This window comes from Geotrypetes seraphini, chromosome 15 (assembly GCF_902459505.1).
Source record: "Geotrypetes seraphini chromosome 15, aGeoSer1.1, whole genome shotgun sequence".
Taxonomy (NCBI): Eukaryota; Metazoa; Chordata; class Amphibia; order Gymnophiona; family Dermophiidae; genus Geotrypetes; species Geotrypetes seraphini.
This window is the reverse complement of record NC_047098.1, coordinates 31,842,103-31,866,577: the sequence shown is the minus strand read 5'-3', so window position 1 is coordinate 31,866,577 and position 24,475 is coordinate 31,842,103. Positions and strand designations below refer to the sequence as shown.

At 44.8% G+C, this 24,475-nt stretch overlaps 1 protein-coding gene across 1 annotated transcript in view; it reads right to left on the bottom strand.

Moving 5' to 3' along the window:
• Positions 1-864: 864 nt before the first annotated feature.
• The window catches only part of SUPT6H (SPT6 homolog, histone chaperone and transcription elongation factor), a 195,806-nt gene continuing 172,195 nt past the window's right edge, over positions 865-24,475 (bottom strand). The window contains exons 34-37 of the mRNA XM_033922805.1: positions 21,796-21,876; positions 21,460-21,629; positions 4,774-4,994; positions 865-2,382 (exon numbers count right to left, since the gene is read on the bottom strand). Of these exons, the coding sequence (XP_033778696.1) occupies positions 2,196-2,382; positions 4,774-4,994; positions 21,460-21,629; positions 21,796-21,876 (659 nt within the window). The 3' untranslated portion in view covers positions 865-2,195. The remainder of the gene's footprint in view (positions 2,383-4,773; positions 4,995-21,459; positions 21,630-21,795; positions 21,877-24,475) is intronic.

Sequence of the window (24,475 nt, the reverse complement as noted above, 5' to 3'; positions counted from 1 at the left end):
CCCGGCAGCTAGATGGCTTAAACACCCCTCTGTAGGCCTGAAAATTAAAAACGGAAAGGCACGAAAAGAGATTAAAAATTTACCACACACGTGAGTATAGAAAACACAACTACTTTGCTCCACAGATAACGAAGAACTCAGGGTCCCAATTGCCAATGTCAGGTGGGAAGGCATACATGCATGTGCTGTACGGATGGTGTTAAAGTTTTCTTAAAGTGACAGTACACTCTGGTACATGTCTGTGCCAGGCTCCGTGGACGATGTCATCCACATAAGAGATACAACAAAAAATATGGGAACCATTGACTAATTATTCTAATGATCAGATATCATAGCATATGGATAGAAGATATGTGGGGGTAGGGTGGGAAATGTATATCATATGGAATTAGGAATATTGATAAAAAAGGGGGTATTTATTTTATATTACAAGATTATTTGTTTGTAAATACAAGTGATATGTGAAAATCGTTTGTATTATGTTTAATTCACTTGTTGTAAGAATTCAAAATGAATAAATAAAAAAAAAAAAAAAAAAAAGAGTATACTGCCTGCTTGTCCTCACAGAATTAAGGATTCAGACTTTTGAGGAACTTATTTCAGTGCATGTACATTGACAAAAAACTAATGTGCATGGTGTCACCACCATGAGTAGTCCTGATCATATACTCACAGACAATGCCCACAGTGATCTCAACAATGTCTTGTCACCATAAGACAAGCTAGTCACACAGTTTTGAGGGCTGTGTACATTGATAAGAATGTACATACCAATAGAGTAATCCTCTGTGTATCATCTGTATCTATGTGGTATTATGAAGAATGATTAGAACATGCACACAAATCCAGAGGGTAATCATCCAATAACTGCATCCAAAAAGTATCCTTTTATTTACAGCATGGCACAACTAAAAACAAACAGCAATCGATTGCTCCTGCATAAAAAAATCTGCAACTACTACCTTTTTTTGAAGACTGGAGCAGCAGACCCGGTACTAATTTTCAGATAGCAAATTTCAAGCAGTGTTGGTACATTCTCAGTGTGGTATAAATTTGTTTTATAAGAATGATGCCTCAGAATTAAATTACGTCCTTGGCTGATACAGGAAGAGAAGAACCTGACCTCATAGCACGTAATGGAAAAATCAGAGTCTCAGTATCAGAAGATTCAGAGGGAAATTCTCCCTGAGTACAGCAGGAATGTGGTCCCTCCCATGAACTGATAGGAGGGCACAGGCCTCATGACAGTGCCTAATACCCAGTGCACATGGTTCCAAGCCCCTCTAAATGGACCAAGCCTATCTGACCTACTTAAGCAACCAAATAGCAGCAGTTGCAGCTCCTGGAGGGATCCTGCAGGAGGCAGAGCAACCACATGAGAAAGGCTCTGTGGCAAGACCATTTATTCAGCCTTTGCAGTTACAAACTGACAGGTCTAGATTAAAGCACAAATACCTGGTCACCTCATTCCCAAAAATTTAAAAGAAAATAAAACGTACAGAAGATGTTGGTTTTAAAAATAACCCGCCACTGCTGTGTAAATGAAATTTCTTTCAGATGTGTCTTGAGATCTTCCATAAAGATCAGTGTCATACATATTACAGGAAATGGCACAGTGCACCATTAATAAAAAGAAAAAAAAATATTACAAAAACAAAACCAAATCAGAATAAATATTTGCAGAGGAAGTTCTGAAACAAGGGAAGCTGACACCATACCGCTCCTGGCAGGGCACCTCACTTCCACTTTCACATATGTGGATACTGCCCATGCAGGGAAATTCATGTCAAGGGCTGGAACTGGAACAGCAGCAGCTTTGCATGTGGGTTTTTTTCCTTCAGCTTCTTGTAGTATTTTTGGCAGTCAGCACATACAGAGGTTTCTGTATGTTCTGAAGAAAACACCCTGCAGTAAGCTCTAGGTCACAAGCTGTAGTGCGCTCCTCTCTTCCAGTAACATGCTCTTCAAGTGCCTTTATAGGAAGATTGATTTGCCTTTTGTACTTTGCAGAGCTTGTGAAGTAAGGCAGACAAATGTTGGAAGTAGCCCTGTTACTTGGTGTTGCTCTTGGGGTAAGCACCACTGATCCTATCACATTTCAAGCCATTTTGAAAAACAAAATGGGAAAGGACTGGACCCTGCTGCAACACCCCATAAAGAAATAAAAGACAGTTCATGAGATGCCAGAGTGCTCTCTATCGGTCCATCTCATCCAGCAATGGTGTGGCATCGCCAGCAACAGACATTGGCGTGCTGTCGATCATGGGGCTGGGTGAGGGACGTGGGGTCAGCCGCTGCTTCTGCTTCCGTCTTTCTGCTTCCTTCTCTTGCAGCCACTGCTCTGCCATTTTGCCCCAGTCGATGGCAGCATGCATGTTGGACCTGAAAGAGACAGGCAAGGAGTAGAGTAAGTTCAGTGTGAAAAAAAGATGAAATTAGTCTTATCCTGCTAATTTTCTCTTTTAGTCCCTTCAGATCAGTACAGTCCTTCCTTTTCTCCTTGGACCTATAATGAAATCTCAGGAGCTTACCTCCTTATCCTTCATTCAATGTTCATGTCCTCAGTTCTTAATATTGTTGTAAACCGCATTGAATCCTAGCTGAAATTTGCAGTATAGAAGAAAAATGTATGGTATGGTATGCACCTCTGCTAACACGTGGAAGGGATGAGAATCCATGATTGCTGAGTTTGCTATAAAACAGGCTGTGCTATTCCCCTTAGAGTTAGTCTTCAAATAGCCAAGTACAAAACAAACCAGGAACAAATCCCTCTCAGTGTTACCAGTCCACCAGCTAACCCGATGCTGCTGCCCACTGAGACACCAATCCTGTATGTCCTTTTATCTTTTGTAAAGACAAACAAACATGCCCCCCCCAAAAAGGGGGTAGCAAGGAGGGTTGCCTTGAAGGTGGAAAATTTACAGCTGGAAGGTCCTGAGGAGTTTTTCTTTTTTGCCTGGCTCTTAGTGGGACTGGAAGAGAAAGGAGGAGGGGGGGTTGGATGGGGGAGGATTACGAGGCTGAAGCAGGGCCTGTGGGAGACTTTCCTCCCAGCTGTTGACGCTTTGCAGACTGTGCAAGCCGCAAGTTGGTAGTTTGTAGAGGAGGCAATGATGTCGGGGGTAAGGGGATAGCGGCTCTGCCTGCTTCTGACGGGGTCTGTGGCTCTTATCTGTGAAATCCTCAGACTTCCTTCAGCCTGCCACTGTTGGGGATCGCCAGTTCACGTTCCCCAGTGGTGCTAATACAGGGCCCTGAGAGGAGGGAGTATGAGAAACCATCATTTCCTGGTCAGATCGCAGAGCTGCAAAGTTGTAAAATTCTGTTATTGGTGCTGGCCTCCAACATTGAAGAGACCCTGCTGCGATGCTAAAACTTGCCAGTTCTGGTTTATGTCTTTCCCACTTAAGTGCTGAGGTAGAGATGCTTCTTTATGGTGGGTGTTTTTTTTTTAAGTCTGTGGAGAGTTATTTGTGACTGGATTTTTTTTTTTAATGAAGGAAAATCCTGTCTTTCTTTTAGGCTGTTTGATCTCTTCATTTTTGTTTTTTTAACTAGGGGCTGTGCCATCCTCCTTAGAGTCAGTCTATTCTTAGTCTCCAGCAGGTGTAGGTGGTAAATCTGTGCAGTCCCGGTGTTGGAGTTAGGCCTTTTGGGGAGGGAAATAGTCTTTTTTTCTTCTTCCATTACAGACCTGATTTTGGTTGTTCTCCAGAGACAAGTAGGGGAGATGCAGGCACAATTAATGGAGAAGTCCTTAGACTGATCCAGTGCGTCAGTGCTCTCCCCTAGCTAAAGTAAGCATTTATTTTATTTATTTTTAAAATTTATAAACCGCTTAAATCTAAGCTTACTGGGCATGTGCAGGGACTGCTGCTTTCCATTGCTCCTCCCCTTACAGTGTCGTTTTTTTAAATCAGTTTATTTTTCAATAACTGCTCTTAACGGTTGCAGCTCTCCCCCTCTCCCTCCAGTATATAGCTAAATCAGCGAAGTCATGGATTTTCAATCTCCACCTGCTGGCAGAGGTGCATAACCCATTTGTTTGTCACGGTAGGAGGGACCCTATAGAAACTGTTATCTTTACACGGTAATAGGAAATTCTACAAGAAACCTGACACACAAATATTAAACTGAAATACCCAAGCAACTTCTTATCTAAGAGAAGGACATGTTAGGGCCCATGTACCATATTCACCCTCACCAGATCCTGTTTCTGGAGAGAAACTCATACGTACACCATTCAAACTGCAGGAAACCTATCATCTTTTGAAATACAAATGATCTTCAAAAAGTGTCTGCACTTTTCATTAAACACTATTTATTAAATATCTCAAAAGCAAATTACATCACTTTTCAACATAATCACCCTATTTTGCAATACTTTTTTTCCAGTGTTCTACTAACATGCCTTCTTACCACTCTCCCACTGTAACCATTTCCTGTAAAAATATGAAAAGTGCAGAAACTTTTTGAAGAACCCTCGCAACTTTTCTGCTGTCTCAATAAGAATTACACTTTAGCAGTTTTATGATGTGCTTGTCATTGCAGATATGTTGCAAGTTTGCTAACTGGCTCCAGATTTTTCAGGATAGGCCAATTTGTTTCTGTCTTTGCTCTACTGCCTGCATGGCCACAAACCAGAACTTGATCAACCTTTCCTAGAAAAATTGCAGACACCTTGTCAACCCTATGTTTACCTTTAATCAGCAGCTGTACATGGAAAATGCCAGCGCTACAGAGAAGTAAATTCCTGTTGCAATGGACACTTACTTTGGTTGCTGTCTTTGCCTGGAACTGGACGATGGTTGTGACTGTGAGGACTGAGGTGTGGGTGTAGGTGTAGCTGTGGGTGTAGGTGTGGGTGTAGGTGTGCCACTAGACTGTAATTGATGATATTGGGGGGTTGTGATTGGTTGATTGGGTGTGGTGAAAGAATAGCTGGGGGTCATCAGAGGGGTTGCCACTGGTTGCTGTGCTGGCGTTGTGAAGACCTAGAAGATATGAAAAGACTTTTAAAGAGACATAGCATAAACTATAAATGCAGCAGCTGTTGACTGTTTGTACTCAGACATCTAAGACAGAAATGAAGCTTCCACCACTGAGCTGAATAAATGGTAGAAGCTTCATTTGCAGAACTGAGAGCCAGATTCTCAAAAATTAGCATTAAATACAGACGGGATGCAGTCGCAAGCGTCCTTGTAGTAATTTCAAAAACGCGAGTCACTCTCAAAAAAATCACTCATGCAAATGAGGTTGGCAGACAGTGGGAGAGATCGGGTTTCAGGTTTGTTAAAAATTTGATATACTGCCTTATCAAATATGCCCACTTTCTCCCGCCAACTGACACACCCTCCGGCAGCGGGAGAGATGCACAATCTCTCCTACCATCAACTGATACAACCCCCAACCCTCCTGGGCAGCGGGAGAGATGCCCATGCTCTCCCACCACCACTTTACACACTCCTCTCCCCCATGCCTCTGACAACCCCTGCCCTCTCCCCCTTACCTTTCTTATGATGGCTGGCCAGAGGGATACCTACTCCCTCTAGCCAACTTCAAAATAGGACTTCCCCTCCCCGGTGCATCATGGGATGCGCCAGGGTGGGGCCAATCAGTGCCTCAGATCTTTCCCCAGTGCATCCCAGGATGCACCAGGGACAGGAAGACCCATTTTGAAGAAGCGGGTTAGCTGGCCGGAGGGAGTAGGCACCTTCCGGCCAGCCATCTAAAGAAAGGTAAGGGGGAGAGGGCTGGGGTTGTCCAAGGCACAGGGGGGGATGGTGTGTTTAGAGTGGTTGTGAGAGAGTGTGGGCATCTCTCCCGCTGCTGAGGAGGGCTATAATGATATAGTGCTCAAGAAGCGTGCTTTTACTACTCCCACTAAAAACCCCCCAAAAACTTTAATTTATTTTTTGTCATTAGCCACAGTCAAAATATACACTTTTAACAGTGCTGGCACTGTACTGGACCCCTGGATCAGTCGCTGATTTTTGTTGCTAAAAGCTGAGCCCGCTCTTGGAGAATGGCTCAGCGCTTATTTGAATACTGAAAAGCCCATTTGCATGGCAGTGTCAGAGATTGCTAGAAAGCTCGCAAAAGACTGCCATAAGCCATTTTGATAATCCACCATTAAAATGCATACAGGTTAAACTGGCTGGAAACAGTTTAGCAACTGTGTTAAATGCCGATTTTGTTTTGAGAATCTAGGCCTCAAAGTCTTACCACTTCAAATCTTGATCATTAGACCAGGGTCTGAGATTCCTTATGAGTAACATAATACATAACAAATAAAAGTCCAGTGTGTGTCCAGTACAGTACTTCAGGGATACAAACTATATAGAAGAGATCGAGTAGGGCAGAAAGGTGGAGGTATTGCCCTATATGTGCAGGAAGGAATAGAATCTGTTGAAGTGGCTACGATGGAAACGAAAGAGAAGCTAGAGTCCCTCTGGGTCAAGATTCCTGGACAAAACAGTGCAGCCACGAAAATTGGCCTTTTTTATCGTCCCCCGGGACAGGCGGATGAAACTGACTTAGAAATGATAGAGGAAATCAAACGAGAATGCAAGACGGGCAATGTAATAATATTGGGAGACTTCAATTTCCCGAGGATAGACTGGAAACTAGGAACCTCCAACTGCGGCAAGGAGGCCAAGTTCCTGGAGGCGCTAGGGGATTGCTTCCTGGAACAAATGGTGAAAGAGCCGACAAGAGGCAACGTCACCCTGGACTTGGTGCTAAATGGCCTCACGGGACCGACAAAAGAAGTAGAAGTTACGGTACCGCTGGGGACGAGCGATCACAATGTGATCATCTTTAAGCTTGACATCGGGAATAGAAAAAGTGCCAAAACCTTAACCAAAACCTTTAACTTTAAAAAGGGCAAATACGATCGCATGAGAGCCATGGTGAAACAACGACTCAAGAAAAAGGTGGATAAAATTGAAACAGTAGACCAGGCATGGTCCCTACTGAAAAGTACTATCACAGAAGCACAAAACCTACACATTCCGAGGATCTCCAAGGAAGGGAGAACAAAAGGTAAGGGAGAACCGGCATGGCTTACCAGACAGGTGAAGGAAGCCATAAAAGAAAAGAAGGACTCTTTCAAAAAATGGAAACACATCAAAACGACCGAAGCATGGAAAAAACATAAAGACGAACAGAAGAAATGTCACAAGGCGGTGAGGGATGCCAAAAAGGACTATGAAGAAAAAATAGCGCAAGAGGCCAAGAACTTCAAGCCCTTCTTTAGATACGTGAAAGGGAAAAAACCCGCAAATGAGGCGGTGGGACCCCTGGACGACCAGGGAAGAAAAGGGTACATTAAGGAAGATAAACAAATTGCGGACAAACTAAATTCCTTCTTTGCGTCTGTCTTTACGGAGGAGGATACTGCAAAAATACCAGAGGCAATGAAAGTGTTTAATGGAGTAATAGAAGACAGCCTCACCACAGTTGAAGTGGAGTTGGACCAGATATACTACCAGATCGACAAACTTAAAAGTGACAAATCCCCTGGACCGGATGGAATTCATCCGAGAGTCTTAAAAGAATTGAAGATTGAAATCGGAGAGTTATTGCAAAAACTCACCAATCTGACAATCAGAACTGGACAGATACCAGATGACTGGAAGATAGCGAATGTCACGCCAATTTTCAAGAAAGGATCGAGAGGAGAACCGGGCAACTACAGACCAGTGAGCCTTACGTCTGTCCCTGGAAAGATGGTTGAAGCACTGATCAAGGATAGCATAGTCCGGCACTTAGATACACACGACTTGCTGAAACCCAGTCAACATGGGTTCAGGAAAGGGAAATCATGTTTAACGAATTTGCTTCAATTTTTTGAGACCGTGAACAAGCAAATTGATAGTGGAATGCCGGTGGACATAATTTATTTGGACTTCCAGAAAGCATTCGACAAAGTTCCGCATGAAAGACTTCTCAGGAAACTACAAAGCCATGGAATAGAGGGAGATATACAAAGGTGGATAGGCAAATGGCTGGAAAACAGGAAGCAGAGAGTGGGCATAAATGGGAAGTTCTCAGACTGGGAGAAAGTGACTAGTGGTGTGCCCCAGGGCTCGGTACTTGGGCCGATTCTATTTAATATATATATCAATGACCTGGAAGGCGGAATATCCAGTGAGATCATTAAGTTTGCAGACGACACAAAGCTATGCCGGGAAATCAGATCGCAGGAAGATAGCGAGGAACTCCAGAGCGACTTGTATCAGCTAGAGAAATGGGCAGAGCAATGGCAGATGAAGTTCAACGTGGAGAAATGCAAAGTAATGCATTTAGGTAGTAAGAATAAGGAACACGAGTATAGAATGTCAGGAGCAACTCTGGGTAAGAGCGAACAAGAAAAGGACCTGGGTGTACTGATAGATAGGACCCTGAAGCCGTCGGCACAATGTGCGGCAGCGGCAAAGAAAGCAAACAGAATGTTGGGCATGATAAAGAAAGGAATCACAAGTAGATCGGAGAAAGTCATAATGCCGCTTTATAGAGCAATGGTCAGACCACACTTGGAATACTGTGTACAACATTGGTCTCCCAACCTAAAGAAGGATATAAAACTGCTGGAGAGGGTGCAGAGACGAGCAACGAAACTAATAAGAGGTATGGAGAAATTGGAATATGAGGAACGACTCAAGAAACTAGGATTGTTCTCCCTTGAGAAGAGGAGGCTGCGAGGGGACATGATAGAGACGTTCAAAATACTGAAAGACATCGATAAAATAGAGCAGAAAAACAAATTATTTACATTGTCCAATGTGACACGGACAAGAGGACATGGTTTGAAGCTAAGGGGTGACAAGTCCAGGACAAATGTCAGGAAGTTCTGCTTTACGCAGCGAGTGGTGGACGCATGGAATGCTCTTCCACAGGAGGTTATTAAGGAATCCACTGTGCTAGGATTCAAAGGCAAATTAGATGCACATCTCCTTATGAGAGGCATAGAGGGATATGGGTGATTAGAACAATCAGGTGTATACCTGACTGGGCCTCCGCGTGTGCGGATCGCCGGACTCGATGGACCATGGGTCTGATCCGGAGATGGCAATTCTTATGTTCTTATGTTCTTATGTGATATTATTCTGGCCTTTGCTGCTATAAGAACATTAAAGCATTTCCACAGTGGAATCGATCGAGGGTCCATCAATCCCAGTATCTTGTTTCCAACAATGGTCAATCCAGGTCATAAGTACTTGGAAGATCCCAAAAGAATAAAACAGATTTTATGCTACTTATCCTAAAAATATGCAGTGGATTTTCCCACATCCATCTCAATAAGGGCTTATGGACTTTTCTTTTAGAAAATTATCCAAATCCTTTTTTTTTGGTCCAGCTAAGCTAACTCAATAAATTCCAGAGTTTAATTACACATTTAGTGAAGAAATACATCTTTGATTTGTTTTAAATTTACTACTTTGTAGCTTCCTTACTTGTCCCCTAGTCCTTGTATTTTTTGGAAAGATTAAGTGATTCACATTTACTCATTCCACTCCATTCATTAATTTTATAGATCTCTACTGTATCACCTTTCAGCAGTCTTCTCCAAGCTGAAGAGCCCTAGCCTCTTTAGCTCTGCTAATAGAGAAATCATGTGATGATCAGAATTTGAGATGCAGTTGAACCATGGAGAAATACGGAAAAATTAGGTTCTTACCTACTAATTTTCTTTCTTTTAGACTCTCCAGACTGGTACAGTTCACTGATGGGTAATAGCTCACCATGACCAGCAGGTGGAGAATGAGACAAAACTTTGGCTGTAATACTAATAGCTGTGCTTCCCTCTAGTCTAACTAGTATGCCAAATAGCCAAGCAGAACTAAGAAGTGCTAATTATAACAGTAACAACACTCCTAACAGGAGTAACAACTAACATAGAGCAATACTATTGGAAATTACATAGAAGCAGCCCCTTCAGCAAAACGTCCCCACAGCTCGCCAGCTGAGCCAAAGCCGCTGTTCTTTTGATCTCCCCAACCCTATAAAAATACTAGAACCCGCAGTAAAAACACACTCTTCACGTGAATCCTCTAAGAACAACAGTCAGACAATCAGGGTGGGAACTGTACTGGTCTGGAGTCTAAAAGAAAGAAAATTAGCAGGTAAGAACCTAATTTCTCCTTCTTTAGCATCTCTCCAGACTGGCACAGTTCACTGATGGGACGTTCCAATCAATACCCATCATAGATGGGACCCCAGGAGGGCCGCCACCAGAACACGCTTACCAAACATCGCATCCCGACGTGCATGGACATCCATACGGTAGTGTCACACAAATGAATGCAGAGAAGACCAAACCACGGCCTTACATATATCCACTGGAGGCACCAGAGAAAATTCATCCCAAGAAGCTGCCTGACCCCGAAAGGAATGAGCCTTGAGAAAATCCAGAACAGGCTTCTTCTGAAGATAGGCGGAAGCGATAGTCTCTTTGATCCAGCGTGCAATGGTAGCTTTGGAAGTGCTGCCCTCCTTATGAGGACCTGCTAAGAGGACAAAAAGATGATCTGACTTCCGGAACTCCTGGGTCCGCTGAACATAAGAGTGAAGGACCCCATCCAACTTGCGCAACTGCCTCTGTTCCAAAGAGCCCTCCCAGCTACCTAAGACCGGGAGGACCACGGACTGGTTGACATGTAAAGGCGAGACCACCTTTGGCAGACAGGAAGGAACAGGCCGTAGCATGATCTGCTCCCTAAAAAAACTCCAGGAAGGGAGACCTACAAGAGAAAGACTGGAGCTCATAAATGCATCTCGCAGAAGTAATGGCCACCAGGAAAACCACCTTGAGTGTAAGGTCCTTCAACAAGAAGGAACCCAGGGGCTCAAAGGGAGGACGCACTAGCATGGACAGGACCAGATTGAGATCACAGGCTGGAACAGAAGGCTACACTGGAGGCCGAAGCAATTTAGCTGCCCTCAAACAGCAAACCACATCTGAAAAAGAAGTTAAACGCTTACCCTGCAGCAAATCACTAAATGCAGACAAAGCTGCAAACAGAACCCAGAGAGAAGACCAGGCCAGGCCCCTATTCAGGCCATCCTGCAGGAACTCCAAGATGTGAGGCACAGAGGTGCAAAAGGAAACCACTCCACGCGCAGCATACCACTCTTGAAAAATATACCAAACCTGCACATAAGCACCAGAAATGGAAAGCCTCTGGGAGTTCAAGAGAGTGAAGATCACTTTATCTGAATAATCTTTCTATTCTAGGCATTCCCTCTCAAGAGCCAAGCCGTAAGACAAAAGGGACCCGGATCGAACACTGGAATGGGGCCCTGAGACAGAAGGGCGGGCGAGAGGGGCAGTAGAAGAGGATCTGCCACGAGAAGGCGAACTACAGCCACATACCATGGGTGCCTGGGCCAGTCCGTAGCCTCCAGGATCATGTGGCCGAGCAATGCGAAGGACTCTGCCAACCATCGGCCACAGAGGAATTACATACAGGAGGCCCGTCGTCAGCCAAGGCTGTACCAGAGCATCCAGCCCCTTGGCCTGAACATCCCTGCGCCAACTGAAGAACTGTGGCGCTTTGGCTTTGACATTCAAGGCCATCAGGTCCATGACCGGCAGCCCCCAAGAGTGCACAATCAACTCAAAGGCTGTGGAACTGAGACAACACTCTCCTGGATCTAGCACGTGACAACTGAGGAAGTCTGCCTGGACATTCTACACTCCTGGCATGTGGGAAGCCAAGATGTCCTGAAGGTGAGTATCTGCTCACACCATGAGCAGAGCAGCCTCCTGCGCCACCAAACGCCCTCTGGAGATCAGCTACCCTGAGCCGAGCGACTGAGACACTGAGTTCCCCAACCGAAGAGACTGGCATCTGAGAGAAACACTGTCCACTGGGGCTGAACCAGACTCACTCCCTGCACCAGACTGGAAGACTGTAGCCACCAACGAATACTGCAATGAACTAACCCACGAAGAGAAATTAGAGATTCCACATCGTGCACCTGGGGTGACTACTGCTGAAGCAGAGCATGCTGAAGCAGATGAATGTGAGCCCGGGCCCACCGAACCACATACAGGGAAGCCGCCATTGACCCCAATGGCGAAAAACCTGGGCCCGAAGACTCTGGGAAGCCATCAGAAGATGAATCTGCGACTGCAACTTGACCACTTGGGCCTCTGGCAGGAAGACCTCCCTCAAGCTAGTGTTGAAAAGAACTCCAAGGTACTCCAGGCGCTAAGATGGTGCCAACCGATTCTTGGACAGGTTGACTACCCATCCCAGCGACTGCAGGAACTCCACAACCCGAGCCTTAACTCGGGAACTCTCCTGAAAAGACTTTGCTTGGATCAACCAGTCATCCAGATAGGGGTGAACCAGAACACCCTCCTTGCACAAGGCCGCCACCATGACCACCATAATCTTGGTAAACGTCCGCGGAGCTGTGGCCGACTAAAAGAAAGCGCACAAAATTGATAGTGCTGTCCCAAGATCGCAAAGAGAAGGAAAAGCTGATGGGAATCGGAACATGCAAGTAGGTCTCCAACAGATCGAGAGAGGTCAGAAATCCCCCCAGCTGATCTGCCAGAATGACAGATCTCAGGGTCTCCATACGAAAAGACGGAACTTGCAGAGTTCTGTTGACCCCCTTCAGATCCAAGATGGGCCAAAAAGTCCCCTCTTTCTTGGGCATCACATAGTAAATTGAATACTCAGTCTGGCACCAAACGGGGACAAGAAGGCCACTAAACAACTTCCAACAGGCCTACACTAACCATTTTCAGGGAAGACTGGCACAGCTTACCATACCTGCTGAGCCTGAGAATAGACTGGTTAGAGAAACACAAAAACAAAAAAAGGATCCAAAAAAGATCTGCAGAAAATAGACTGGTTAGACCAGAGGGAAGCACAGCTAAGCACAGTTACTTACCGTAACAGGTGTTATCCAGGGACAGCAGGCAGATATTCTTGACTGATGGGTGACGGCACCGACGGAGCCCCGGTACGGACAATTTTAGAGTGATTGCACTCTAAGAACTTGGAAAGTTCTAGCAGGCCGCACCGCGCACGCGCGAGTGCCTTCCCGCCCGACAGAGGCGTGCGGTCCCCAGTTAGGATAAGCCAGCTAAGAAGCCAACCTGGGGAGGTGGGTGGGACGCAAGAATATCTGCCTGCTGTCCCTGGATAACACCTGTTACGGTAAGTAACTGTGCTTTATCCCAGGACAAGCAGGCAGCATATTCTTGACTGATGGGTGACCTCCAAGCTAACAAAAAGAGGGATGGAGGGTAGGTTGGCCATTAGGAAAACAAATTTTGCAAAACAGATTGGCCGAAGTGTCCATCCCGTCTGGAGAATGCATCCAGACAATAGTGAGATGTAAAAGTGTGAACTGAGGACCATGTAGCAGCCTTGCAGATTTCCTCAATAGGCGTGGAACGGAGGAAAGCCACAGATGTTGCCATAGCTCTAACTCTATGGGCCGTGACAGAACCTTCCAGTGTCAGTCCGGATTGAGCATAACAAAATGAAATGCACGCTGCAAGCCAATTTGACAACGTACGTTTAGTAACAGGACGTCCTAATTTATTCGGATCAAAGGACAGAAAGAGTTGGGGAGATGATCTGTGGGGCTTAGTACGCTCTAAATAGTAAGCTAGAGCCCGCTTACAGTCCAAAGTATGCAGAGCCTGTTCTCCAGAATGCGAGTGAGGTTTCGGAAAGAAGACAGGCAGAACAATAGATTGGTTGAGATGGAATTCAGAGACAACCTTAGGGAGAAACTTTGGATGTGTACGCAGAACCACCTTGTCATGATGGAAGACTGTAAAAGGTGGATCCGCAACTAGTACATGTAGCTCACTGACCCTCCTGGCAGAGATAAGAGCAATAAGGAAAAGTACCTTCCAAGTGAGAAACTTGAAAGAAGCGGTAGCCAAAGGTTCAATTGGAGGCTTCATTAAGGCGGAAAGAACTATATTGAGATCCCAGATAACAGGAGGGGCTTTAAGAGGTGGTTTCACATTGAAAAGACCCCGCATGAATCTGGACACCAAGGGATGAGCTGAGAGGAGTTTTCCATGGACTGGCTCATGAAAAGCATCAATAGCACTAAGGTGGACTCTGATGGAAGTAGACTTGAGGCCAGAGTCAGACAAAGAAAGAAGATAATCCAACAATGTCTCCACTGCAAGGGAAGTGGGATCAAAATGATGAAGAAGACACCAGGAAGAAAATCGAGTCCACTTCTGAAGGTAACATTGCAGAGTGGCCGGTTTCCTGGATGCGTCCAGAATGGAGCGAACGGGCTGAGACAAAAGAGTATCAGTCAAAGTCAGCCCGAGAGATACCAAGCTGTCAGGTGCAGAGACTGGAGGTTGGGATGTAGAAGGGTCTCCTGATGTTGTGTAAGCAGAGAAGGAAACAGTGGAAGAAGAACGGGTTCCCTGGAACTGAGTTGAAGTAGAAGGGAGAACCAATGTTGTCTGGGCCACCGTGGAGCAATCAGAATCATGGTGGCTCGTTCCCTCTTGAGCTTGAACAAGGTTCTTAACATGAGAGGCAGAGGAGGGAAAGCGTACAGGAACAGATTGGACCAATCGAGGAGAAATGCATCCGCTGCCAGACGGTGAGGAGAGTAGAGTCTGGAGCAGAATAGGGGCAGCTGGTGATTGTGAGGAGCTGCAAAGAGGTCTATCTGAGGAGTGCCCCACTGAGCGAAGATGGACTGTAGAGTTAAAGGATCGAGTGTCCACTCGTGAGGCTGGAGAATTCTGCTGAGCTTGTCCGCCAAGGAATTCTGTTCTCCCTGAATGTAGATAGCTTTCAGGAATAGATGGTGATCTGTGGCCCAAGCCCAAATCTTCTGGGCTTCTTGGCACAAGAGGCGAGAGCCTGTCCCACCCTGCTTGTTGATGTAGTACATCGCAACTTGATTGTCTGTGCACAGCAGGAGGACTTGAGGAAAGAGAAGATGCTGGAAGGCCTTGAGGGCATAAAACATTGCTCTGAGTTCCAGGAAATTGATGTGATGCTTCATTTCCTGAGCTGTCCAAAGTCCTTGAGTTAGGAACTCGTTCAAATGAGCTCCCCAGGCATAAGGGGAGGCGTCGGTGGTGATGACAAGTCGATGAGGAGGTAGATGGAACAGAAGACCTCTGGAGAGATTTGAGGATATCAACCACCATTGTAGAGACTGACGAAGAGATGATGTTACAGATATGTGACGTGAGCAAGGATCCATCGCTTGGGACCACTGGGTAGCTAGGGTCCATTGAGGAGTGCGCAGGTGAAGACGTGCAAGTGGTGTGACATGAACTGTGGAGGCCATGTGACCCAAGAGTATCATCATTTGCTTGGCAGAGATGGAACGTTGTGGAAGCACCTGCTGACATAGAGATTGAAGCGTTTGAAGACGGTTGGACGGCAGAAACGCTCTCATGAGGACTGTGTCCAAGATTGCTCCAATGAATTGAAGTCTCCGAGTGGGGATGAGATGAGATTTGGGTAGATTGATCTCGAACCCCAGCAAACGTAGAAATAGAATGGTCTGGTTGGTGGCCTGGAGTACTGTCTGAGATGAATTGGCCTTTATTAACCAATCGTCCAGGTAAGGAAACACCTGAAGGTGGTGGGAACGTAGAAAAGCAGCCACCACAATCAGACATTTGGTAAACACTCTTGGAGAGGAGGCAAGACCGAAGGGTAGCACCTTGTACTGGTAATGACAACGATTGATCATGAAGCGTAGGTACTGTCTGGAGGCCAGATTGATCGGTATGTGAGTGTATGCTTCTTTGAGATCGAGGGAACATAGCCAGTCGCCTTGATTGAGAAGAGGGTAAAGAGTGGCTAAAGAGAGCATTCTGAATTTCTCTTTGACCAAGCATTTGTTGAGATCGCGAAGATCTAGGATGGGTCTGAGATCTCCTGTTTTTTTGGGAACTAGAAAATAACGGGAGTAGAATCCCTGCCCCTTTTGATCTAGAGGAACTTCCTCTATGGCGTTCAGAAGGAGGAGGGATTGAACCTCCTGAAGAAGGAGTGAAACCTGAGGAGTGTTCAAAGCAGACTCTCTTGGCAGACTTTGGGCAGGAAGTGTCTGAAAGTTGAGAGAGTAGCCGTGGCGGATGATGTTGAGGACCCACTGATCCGAGGTGATGGTTTCCCAACGGCTTATGAAAAGAGTAAGGCGTCCTCCTATGGGCTGCGGAAGGTGGGTGGCAGGATGGAGACTGGCTATGTCCTGGAGAACCAAGTCAAAAGGGTTGATTGGATTTTTGTGAAGGGGGAGGCTTCACCTGTTGTTGCTGCTGTGCTGGTCTAGCAGCTTGCCTCTGTTGTTGCCTCTGATGCCTGGGTTGCTGCGGGGCCTGTGGTAAAGGACGAGCCACAAATCTACGCTGGTAGGCCAACTGTTGGCGAAAAGGCCTGGTAGGTGGGGTTTTCTTTTTCGTTTTAAGGAGAGTGTCCCACCGAGTCTCATGAGCTGAGAGCTTTTGGGTAGTGGAGTCCATGGATTCTCCAAACAGCTCATCCCCCAAGCAAGGTGCATTGGCCAGGCGATCTTGGTGATTGACATCGAGTTCTGAAACTCTAAGCCAGGCCAGTCGCCGCATGGCCACTGACATAGCCGTGGCCCTAGAGGTCAGCTCAAAGGTATCATAGATTGATCTGACCATGAACTTACGAAGTTGTAAGAGCGATGAAGAAGTTTGGCGAAAGGCAGATTTTTTACGGTCAGGGAGGTATTTCTCAAAAGTTGACAAAGTTTGAATGAGATGCTTAAGGTAGAACGAAAAATGGAAAGCATAGTTCCCAGATCTATTAGCTAGCATCGCATTCTGATACAACCGTTTGCCAAACTTATCCATAGCCTTACCTTCTCTGCCAGGAGGGACAGAGGCGTACACACTAGCCCCCGTGGATTTCTTTAAAGTAGATTCTACCAGTAAAGACTCATGGGGGAGTTGCGGTTTGTCAAAGCCCGGAATAGGTATGACCTTATATAAGGAGTCCAGTTTGCGAGGAGCTCCTGGAATGGTCAAAGGTGTCTCTAGATTTTTATAGAAAGTCTCTCGCAAAATATCATGGAGAGGCAATTTTAAGAATTCCCTTGGAGGCTGGTCAAAGTCCAGTGCATCGAGAAATGCCTTGGATTTTTTGGATTCAGCCTCCAAGGGAATAGAGAGAGAGTCGCACATCTCTTTGAGAAAAGAGGTGAAAGAAGTTGCATCAGGTTTGGAGGATGGATCTAAACCAGAAGGATCCTCGTCCCCTGACGAACACTCTCCCTCAGAGAGGAAAGGCTCCTCTGAATCACCCCACAGATCAGGGTCCCTCACTTGAAAGCTATGGTCCCGTGACTCCGGTGTGGAGGGTTCTAGGTGTCGAGTTTTGTGAGTCGACTTACCAGACCTCTGAGAAACGGTACCGGGAGATGTCATCGGGCATGCCGGTGCCGAAGTTTGCACCGCCTGGTGTTAAGACCTCGGTTCCGGAGCTAAAACTGGCATGGATACTGAGGAATCTGTTTGTACCGGTACCGACAAAGTGGATGCCGATAAAAGAGGCTGTTCCACTGCCGGTACCGGTAGCTCAGACCGGACCGGGACTGGAAGGCTCGGTGTCAGAAGAGCAGGCAGGAGCTGCTGCAATTGCTCTTTGAGCTGTACTTGCAGGACGGCGGCAATTCGCTCGTCCAGCGAAGGCACCGGTACCGCTTTTTTCTTCTGTGGTACCTTTGGTGCCGCTCTACACTCCGAAGAGGAACCCGAGGTCGAAGGGCTAACCTCAATCGGAGCGGAGCGCTTCCGCGGGCGCCTCGAGGTCGGCAGGATTGGGCTCGCTGCCACTGAGACCGGAGGACGCTCCAGCGGGGAAGGCTTCTTAGCCGGCTTACCTGAGGGATGCGACGCCAGCACGGTGTCGCGCGGCGTCGATGAGGTAGGTGCTGACTGTGTCGGGGCTGAAGTCGGGACCGGTGCCGCCGAATCCGACATATCAGTACCAAATAAAAGTTGCTGTTGGATCTGGCGGTTTTTTAACGTTCTCTTTTTGAGAGTGGCACAGCGGGTGCAGGTGGACACCCGATGGTCAGGACCCAGGCACTGTAAGCACCAGTTATGCGGGTCAGTGAGGGAAATGGGCCTTGCGCACCGCTGGCACTTCTTAAAACCGGGTTGGGGGGGCATGAACGTGAAAACGGCTTCTGCCAAATCGAAGGCCGAGGCCTCGATGGTGGCAGCAGGCCCCGCCGGGGCGAACCCGAAAAAGAGAGGAAAAAAAAAAAGAAAATTTTTTTTTTTATTTATTAAAAAAAGAAAAGAAAAAAGGGAAATACAAATTCCGAAAAGGTTTACGCGAGCGGGAAGGCGAATGAGAAAAAAGTTTTCAACAGCCGTTGAAAGTGCGTCTTCTTAGCTCCGCGGAAACTAAGAAACTGGGGACCGCGCACCTCTGTCGGGCAGGAAGGCACTCGCGCGTGCGTGGTGCGGCCTGCTAGAACTTTCCAAGTTCTTAGAGTGCAATCACTCTAAAATTGTCCGTACTGGGGCTCCATCGGTGCCTTCACCCATCAGTCAAGAATATGCTGCCTGCTTGTCCTGGGATAATTATTATTACAGCTAAAGTTTTGTCTCAGTCTCCACCTGCTGGTCATGGTGAGCTATTACCAATCAGTAAACTGTACCCATCTGGAGAGATGCTAAAGAATAACTCAAAAGCACAGTTACTTACCGTAACAGGTGTTATCCAGGGACAGCAGGCATATATTCTCACATGTGGGTGACGTCATCTACGGAGCCCCAGCGCGGACAGCTTTTCAAGCAAACTTGCTAGAAGTTTCAAGTTTGCACACTGCACCACGCATGTGCTAGCCTTCTTGCCCACTAGAGGGCGCATCCCCACCTCGTGGTCCTCAGTTCATTTTCATCCGCGGAGCCAGAAGCCCTGTGGAGAATTTGTGCTAATTGTGCCTTCTGTCGCCGCGGCTGTGTAGGGTTTTTCGCACGGTCGCTGCGTTTTTTTGTCTTCTTCTTTCTTTAGTTTCTTTCTTTTTAAAAAAAACAAAAAAAAAAAACTTTTCGTTCCGTTGCTACCGGGGGCTCCCGGTAGCCGTGGCCGAGGAACCTCGCTTGTTCCCGGCTCTCTTTGGGCCCATGTCCCGGCCCGTAACGGGCTTTAAAAAGTGCGGGCGCTGTGAACGGCTTCTTTCAATTACTGACCCGCACGGGTGCTGCTTGCGGTGTTTGGGGCCCCAACACCCGACGGCGTCCTGCGAGCAGTGTGCCACTTTCCAGAAGCGGGCACTTAAACGCCGCAAAGCCCGCATGGCAGAACTTTTTTCTGTCGAGTCCCCTCCGGCGAAGGCCTCGAGTTCGGCCTCGGCTTCGGCCCCGGCCTTGACCTCGGCCTCGACATCGGCCTCGACCTCAGCTTCGGGACCGTCGGCTTCGCCTCGGGCCTCGATGCCTTCGAAGCAGCTGGCCTCTTCCAAGGCCTCGGGTAAGTCTCCGCTTCCCTCCTCAGCTCCAGGATCCTCCAAAAAGCCATCCTCGGGCTCGTCGGCGGGTGGGTCCGCCTCTGTTAAGCCCAAGTTGCCCACGTCCGCTGCCCCGAGGGAATACTCGAGACCGAGGTCGCCCTCTGAGGAGCAGCGGCAGGTCTTGCCACAGGGAATGTCAATCCCCGTGTTCCAAGAATTGCTCCGGGCGTTGATCGCCTCGGAGCTCACCGGGGCCATTGACCAGCTGCAGCAGGCTTCGGCCTCGGCGGCTTCGGCCCCGGCGGCTTCGGCCTCGGTGGCCCCGCAGTTGGCGACCTCGGCCTCGGGTACCGGGGCTTCGGCTCCCGAGGCGCCCACGGCCTCTAGGATTCACCTTGGGTATTAGTGCCCAAGAAAAAGATCAGGGTGTCATTGTAGACAATATGATGAAACCTCTTCTGCCCAATGTGTGGTGGCAGCCAAAAAAGCAAACAATATGCTAGGAATTATTAAAAAAGGGATGGTTAACATGACTAAGAATGTTATAATACCTCTGTATCGCTCCATGGTGAGATCTCACCAGGAGTATTGTGTTCAGTTCTGGTCTCCTTATCTCAAGAAAGAGCAACCAACATGATAAAGGGGATGGAACTCATCTTGTATGAGGAAAGACTAAAAAGGTTAGGGCTCTTCAGCTTGGAAAAGAGATGACTGAGGGGAAGATATGATTGAAGTCTACAAAGCCCTGAGTGGAATAGAACGGGTACAAATGGATCAATTTTTCACTCCATCAAAAATTACAAAAAATAGGGGGACTCTCGATGTAGTTACAGGGAAAAACTTTTAAAACCAATAGGAGGAAATATTTTTTCACTCAGACAATAAAATCTCTGGAACGCATTTGTCAGAGGTTGTGGTAAAAGCGGACATCATAGCTGGTTTTAAGAAAGATTTGGACAATTTCCTGGAGGAAAAGTCCATAGTCTGTTATTGAAAGACATGGGGGAAGCCACTGCTTGCCCTGGATCGGTAGCATGGAATGTTGCTACTCTTTGGGTTTTTGCCAGGTACTAGTCACCTGGATTATTGGCCATTGTTAGGACGGGCTACTGGGCTTGATGGACTATTGGTATGACCCAGTAAGGCTATTTACGTTCTTAAAAAAAGGAGGGGGAGACAAAGATACCCGAGTAAAAAATAACAGAGAATAAAAAGAGGTGAGATGAGTAATACTCTGTATCTAGATAACCTTTATTATCAAGAATCCTGATTGCAGCTGTCAATATATGAATTAAGTCTACAAAAGTAAATGTAGCTAATGTGTTAAGGACCCATAACACATTGATTACCTTTACCTTTGTTGACTTCATGCCTATATTGTCAGCTGCAATCAAGATATTTGATAATAAAAGTTATCTGGATACAGAATGTTACCCATCCCACCTCTATTTGTTCTCTTCAACTCAGCTACTTCAGGGCCTGAAGTGTCAGGTTGTGCTTTCTAGATCTATATCATGCTTTCTCTATCACTTCTCCACTTGCATCTGCTCTTCTAGGAATAAAGGTTGAGTTGTTAGCAATATTTCAGTCTTCTAAGTCTGTTTCTACCACTTTTCTTTGTATGCAGCTCAAGCATCTCTCTGATCTTTTACTACCTTGTGATGAAAGGTTTATTCAATTCCACCCCTCACCTTTCCTGAGTTAACTGAAATATATTAGTAGGCATCCAACAAAAAACCAGTAATGAATTTCATTCAGTATTTAGTAGTATTTTAGGTTATTAATTTTAAATTTGTATAGTTTGTTTTCATTTCATTTTGTGGTTTGACTTTTATCTTTTGTGTATTTGAATTTGTATGTTGATTTGTGACTGCCTAGAATGGTAAAGATATGTGGAATATAAATTTTGCAAATAAATAAATAATCACAGAGCTCAGTGATCAACCCTTTAACACCTGCTATGTCAAAATCATGTGCTCCAGCAGCACTCACATGGTAAGCACTGCTTCCGCCCCCACTGCCACCTCCGTAGCCATACTGGCTGGATGCCCACTGCGCTGGTGTGGAGTTGGGATTCTGCCCTTGTCCAGCTACTGCAGCAATGGCATTGAACATCTGCGATGTCATGTTCTGAGGAAGTGCATTTACGGCACGAGTAAGGTCTGAAGGATAAAACAAGAGAACAAAAAATTTCATGATTAGTACAACTTTTTCTTTCCTCACCATTTTTCTAGCAGACCAGAAATTATAGGAAACAGGAGACATTTTTCAAGCATTTATAAGATAGTCCGAAAACAAACAGCCAAAAGTAAGGCTGCTTCCACTCACCTGCTAGGTTAATATTGGCAGGGGTAGCATTCGTTGAACCTGGGGTTCGAGTTCTGCTGCTGCTGCTGCTTGGAGTTATACCTTCAAAAGCAAAGAGATGCCTTTAGCTCTCAATGATTTGACAAAACCAATTTATTACAATCAACCTCCATTGTCAGTGCGTTAAGAAGAAAAAAAGTACAATTATAAGTCTTAGGAGTAATGTTAGGAAATTATTTTTCACAGAGAGGGTGGTGGATGCCTGGAATGCCTCCCAAAGGAGGTGGTGGTGATGAAAACTGTGAAAGAATTCAAAAAAGCATGGGATGAACACAGAGGAGCTCTAACAATTAAAGGCATAAAACAAACTAAGGCCATTGCTGGGCAATCCTGCACAGTCTGTGTCCCATATATGGTGATTTGGTTTAGGATGAGCTAGGGAAGGCTTTGATGGAAGCACCAGTGACAGTATGGTTAGGATAGGCTGGAGTGAGCTTCAATGGTAACTCCAGCAGTGGGAATCTAAAGACAGTACAGTGCAGACTTCTTATGGTCTACTGCTCAGAAATATTAAAAAGACAATTTTTGAATGCATAATGAGTGTGATTATTTTTTTTTTAAATTTTTATTTATAAATTTTCCATTCTTACAATATTTAAATCATACAATATATATTAATTATTACATATCTGAAATATTATCATTATTAATTCATAATATTTAAAATATAATATGAAAAAGATTATTCAATAACATATAAAATATTATTCCCTTTCCCTTTTTATATAATATATTTCCATTAATTAATCAAATCCCACCCCATTCATATACAATTTTTATCATTGTGCTAAGAAACTAATCATTAGAATAATTTGTCAATGGTTGCCATATTTTCTTGAAATTAAGAAGATTTCCCTGTTGTATCGCTAATATTTTTTCCATTTTATAAATATGACAAACAGAGTTCCACCAGAATGTATAATTCAATTTGGTATAGTCTTTCCAATTTTGAGTAATTTGTTGCATGGCGACTCCTGTTAGTATTAATAATAGCTTATTATTATTTGCTGAAATCGGACTCTTAGTTCTCATTGCAGTTCCAAATAATATGGTGTCATATGAGAGTCCTACGTGATTTTCTAGTAAGTTATTAATTTGGGGCCAAATTGAATTCCAAAATGCATTTACATAGGGACAGAAAAAGATTAAATGATCTAACGTCCCTATTTCCAATTTACAATGCCAGCATCTATTTGATCTAGTACTATCTATTTTTTGCAGGCGCGTTGGGGTCCAAAATACTCTATGTAATAAGAATAACCATGTTTGATTCATAGATGCTGACCTTGTAGATCTTAATCTCCAGGACCAAAATCTTGGCCATTGAGATTCAGAAATTGTCTGACCAATCTCAATACTCCAAATATCCCTAAGACCTGTTTTCTTTTTTTTATTTATAAATCCATATATTAATTTGTACCATTTTGCGGCTTGGTGACCCAAAAAATCCGTCTGGAAACATAGAACCTGTAAACTATATTGATTATTTAGATTTTTCCATTCAGGGAACCCTACCTGAATGGCCTGCTTCAATTGCATCCATTTAAAATATTGTGTTTTATTTAGTCCAAATTTATTTTGCAATTGTGAAAAACTAAGCAGTGTTCCTTCTGATATGACATCATTCAATGTTCTTATTCCTGCATTTATCCATTGTTTCCAGACGATTTTAAATCCGCCAATCTTGATCCTGGAGTTTATCCATATTGATTGATTTAGAGATTTAGCAATAGGTTCTGATGATAAATTACTGATATATCTCAATGTTTTCCAAGTGTCAAATAAAATTCTGTGATCTTTGTATCTTTTAGGCATTGTTATAGTTATTAACTGTTCTGGATATATAGGGAACAGGAGCCGCCATTCTAAATATAGCCAATCTGGTACATTTTCTAAAAGGTCTGGGAGGATCCAGTACATACCCTGTCTTAAGATATAGGCTTGATGATACCTATAAAAATTTGGAAAATTTACCCCCCCTTCCACAATTGGTCTTTGTAATGATACTAAAGCGATTCTTGGTCTTTTCCCACACCAAACAAATTTTGTAAGAACATTGTTAAGTTTTTTATAAAATGACCCCTGAAAAAATATTGGAATCATACTCATTTGGTAACAAACCACAGGCAATATCATCATTTTAACTGTTTGAATTCTTCCCCACCAAGAAAGATGTAGTGGATTCCATTGCTCACACATTTCTGTTATTTTTTTTAATAAAAGTTTTTCATTCTCTTTGACTGTATCTTCAATTGTGTTTTTGATCATAATTCCTAAGTATTTTATTCCATCTTCTTTCCAAATAAATGAATATGGATCAAATAATCCCTTGGTACAATGAACATTTATTGGGAGAATTTCAGATTTGTTCCAATTAATTTTATATCCAGAAAAAGTACCATATTTTTCTATTAAATTAAGTATACATGGAATAGTAGTTTCCGGTTCTCTTAAATATAATAATATATCATCTGCATATGCTGATAATTTAAATTCAAAATCGGTAAATGATATTCCCCTTATCTCCTTAGTTTTGTTTATTGCAATTAATAAAGGTTCTAGGACAATATCAAAAAGTAAAGGAGACAAAGGGCATCCTTGTCTAACTCCCCTATGCAAGTTAAATCTGTTTGATAAATTA